Below are 3,628 nucleotides of genomic sequence, written 5' to 3'. Positions count from 1 at the left end.
TAGTGAGCTGGGGATGTTTAGCCTGGAGAAGAGAAGGTTAAGAGGTGGGAGGCTAATACAAACAAGGATTAATGTCTGCTAATGTCCTTGTTTGCATTAGCCTCCCAGGCTGAGGCCAGCCATCAACACAGAACAATACTGTACACATGCAAATCACTCCTGCATTCCCAGGCTCACACAGTATATATGCACCCAATTTTTCCAAGCAAAGCATTCTCTGAAGATGCCAGCCACAGATGCTGGTGAAACATCAGAAAGAAACTCTGCTAGAACATGGCCACATAGCCCGAAAAACCCACAAAAAACTATGGATGCCGGCCATGAAAGCCTTCGACTTTAGAGAGATTAAATTGCCTAATTTAAACCAAATATTCTCAATTGAGGCTTTGGAGCTAGATGGGGGAATATAGATGGTAAATATGAAAATTTTGAGAGATGAAAGTTAGAAAAGAATGCCAATGCTAAATGCTCACATTTCACAGCCAGGATAATTTTGGCTGTGATATTATTAGAATTAAGAATGGCTAGACCCCCATTTGCCAACCCTTCCTGTTTATCTGGGTAGCTTCAAGAACAGTGGAGGTGAAACGTTTCAAAGAAATATGTCCCATGAGCCAAGTCTCTTGTAGCAGAATGATGTCATGTTGGCTGATGAAGTTGGAAAAAGGGATATCACCACATTTGTTAGACCAGCCGGTGATATTCTAGCAGATTACTTTAAAGATTGAGTTTGCCTGAGTAGTTGATCATCATAAACTCTGATTAGCTATTAGAGATGGGTTGCTAGACTTAGCCATTAGACAATCATTTGTTGAGGTTTTGAACTTGGCAGGTCTGAGTGAGCTTGGAAGCAGATGGATCAGTCAAATCAGAGAGTGATAGTGATGTAGGTAGATTGTCAGAAAAGTTGAAATTATTCTCAGCGTCTGCTGCTGGTTCACCAAGTTGCAGGTGGTTCATATACTTTGATTGACCTGAGTTGTTTAAAATAAAGAATGTAGAATTCAGCTTCTGAGCAATTTGTAGTTTCAAGGGGAGTCCTGGCAGTGTGGTGGGAAGGGTTGAAAGGCACTGCAAATTTTTGCAGCTGGGAAGCTTGAGTTGGAATATGCTCTCTTAGAAATGATGGTTTGAGCCTTGAGTGGCAGTATACAGGAGGCCTCCTGTGGGGTTGGATGTTTTCCTGTAATTTTACAGCTTTCCTGGCGCTTCAGCAATAACCGAGGCTTGATTAAGAACTTCTTAAAATAACACCTAGTAAAAATTCCTTTTTAAAATGTGGTTCTTTCAGAATCATATTGGGAATAGAAGGATTTGAGAAGTTCAGCAGCAATCTTGAAAAGTGAGGGGAAGAGTGTAACTGTCCCACAGATAATATATTCACTTGCCTTATATCTAATATTGCCTGAGCTGCCAGCTTGTACTTAATGTAGAATTTCAAAAGGGACTTGATCCATTGTAAGGGTAGACCATTCTATCAGCACTTCAGATTGACTCCATCTGACAGGCAATATCAAACTTAATTAAGGTCCTGGGAGGGAAATTATTCCAAGCCAATAAGGTGGTAAGTACAGTGGAGCCTTGCCTTACATGGGGATCCATTCTGGACACACACACACACACCCCGCATAATTCAAATACCGCATAAGCATGCACTATTCAATTGATTACAGCGTGGTTTCCGCATAAACTGGAAATCGCGTATGGAGCGGGCATGCTGTAGTGATAAGGAGTTTAGAACATTGGTTAACTTGATGCCAATGAATTCTGAAGTCCATGTGGGTAGTTTCCATTGCTCAGAAAGTACTTTTAGGTGTAATTCTGTTGAGCTAACATTTGAAGATAAGAAAGCTAGGTTCTCTTGGGGATGATTAGGTGACACCTTAGAAGCTGAATCTTCCTCACTCCCTGAATAATCAAGTACTGTATTGAGAATCTGTTCTCATTTAAGAGCTCAGGCAGGCTAGGTGACTGCTGGACAATATAGCTATCTTTGGTTGTCTGGCTTCAGATGAGGCTGTCATCGCAGAAGGACTTTTAGCCACAAGAGAGATTGCTTTTTTCCTTTTCCTAGATGTAGATGAGCCGGTTTGACTGATCAAGGATGGTGGGAACGCTGCCCTCTTTCTCCATTTAGGCATAACTCTTTTTAGAAGTCAGAATTATTTGTTATTCTTTGTTGTCTTGTTGTCTAGAGTTAACTTTATTTTAATTGAGCTCTGCATGTTAGCTTTTCAACTGTTAGAAATAGTAGTTGATTTATTGCTCAAACAACACAAAATTTATAGTTCAATGTGCTTTCTTTTTCTTCTGATTTCTGTTTTTTCCACCATGCTAAACACTATCTTTTTTTCTTTCCTTAATGAGCAAAGACTGTCCTTGCCAAAATTATTTTGTAATCCAAAAAATGTCAAGATCTGTTGCTTCATGAACCTCTTGGGGGGAGGGAGGAAAACTTAAAAAGCACTTACAGATATTTTTAATCTGCCCAATGTGGGTATCTGTCTAGTGTGGCTATGATGGCTCTCTGACTTCTTTGATCCTTCTTACTAAGGCAGCTACAATTCTTTCTTTCTGCCATCCATAAAATATCCGAATCTGAGTCTCCTTCGAGCCCCTCTGTACCCTCCTTACTGAGAGGGTCTCTATTATGGCTTTTGATGTTCAGTAACCCCTGAATTCACCACAACAGAATGCCGCTTAGTCATAGCCACGTGAATGAAGCTGCTAGCATGTCTCCATCATACCAGGAAGTCCTCTTTTTTTGCCTCTCTGGTATTTTTCTGGGAAAAGAAGAATGGCCTTTTGAGGCTGGTGACAAACTTTTGCAATCTTAATGTTATTCATACCACCAATAAATATTTCATCCCCCTCTTGAAGAACATGCTGAGCTGAGTAACTCCACTGGTAAAGTGTTTACCAAATCAGACTTAAGAGGACTTCTGGTGTAATGGAGACACAGAAGACTGCTATGGCAAGGAACTATTTGCACCCACAGTAATGGACTAAGGAAGGCAGCTAAAACATTATATCGACCCTAACTACCCACCCCCCAATAAGAAGGGGGAAAGGAGCTTGTTGCAGGTCTACAATACTCTGATACCCTATAACAGTCAAGAGAGGGAGTTAAACTCCTGACTTGGGATGAAAAGAGGGCATCAGTACTGAAGAGCTACCCCTGCCCATTACTGCAGCCACTGGTATAGACGGCAATAGTGACAACCACACCATTTTAAAATACTTTTTTAAAAACCTATTTAACAAACTGCTAAAAGATGGTTGTAAGAAACCTTACTTTTGTTTTTATTCTCTATACCCAATTTAAGACAGACGCTGTGCCACAGGAAGATATCATTTTTTTAAAAAAATGAAGAAAAGTGGCCATAAATTAAGATGGCTAAAGTAAAGGTGAAATAAAGCAAATGCAGCAGAGTGGCACATAGGGAAACACAGCGGCTGAAAGCTAACTATTGGCTAAAGCAGAGGCTTGAAAGTGAAGTGGGGGAAGAAAGCGCAAATGTGGAGGAGCGAGAGGAGAGTTGGAAGGACTTCTTGGGGTGATGAAAAGACAGGAGAAGACAAAGAAGATAGGAAACAGATGGATATAGAGGACTAATATTAAGGTACA

The 3,628-nt window shown here is 40.6% G+C and overlaps 1 protein-coding gene across 3 annotated transcripts in view; it reads left to right on the top strand.

Moving 5' to 3' along the window:
- Positions 1-3,628, top strand: part of VWC2 (von Willebrand factor C domain containing 2) — an 85,638-nt gene that overhangs the window by 73,494 nt on the left and 8,516 nt on the right. The window contains exon 4 of one of the 3 annotated variants that reach the window (XR_006104512.1): positions 3,327-3,623. The exons of 1 other annotated variant lie outside the window; for it this stretch is intronic. Coding sequence is in view for 1 of the 2 variants with exons in the window: in XM_042472825.1 (XP_042328759.1) it covers positions 2,075-2,094 (20 nt within the window). In the remaining variant the exon portion in view is untranslated. One more of the 3 variants, XM_042472825.1, reaches the window with a different exon arrangement.

The sequence above is a fragment of the Sceloporus undulatus genome, chromosome 6, assembly GCF_019175285.1.
Source record: "Sceloporus undulatus isolate JIND9_A2432 ecotype Alabama chromosome 6, SceUnd_v1.1, whole genome shotgun sequence".
Lineage (NCBI taxonomy): Eukaryota > Metazoa > Chordata > Lepidosauria > Squamata > Phrynosomatidae > Sceloporus > Sceloporus undulatus.
Note: the sequence above shows the minus strand (reverse complement) of the source record. Positions and strands in the feature narration are given on the sequence as shown.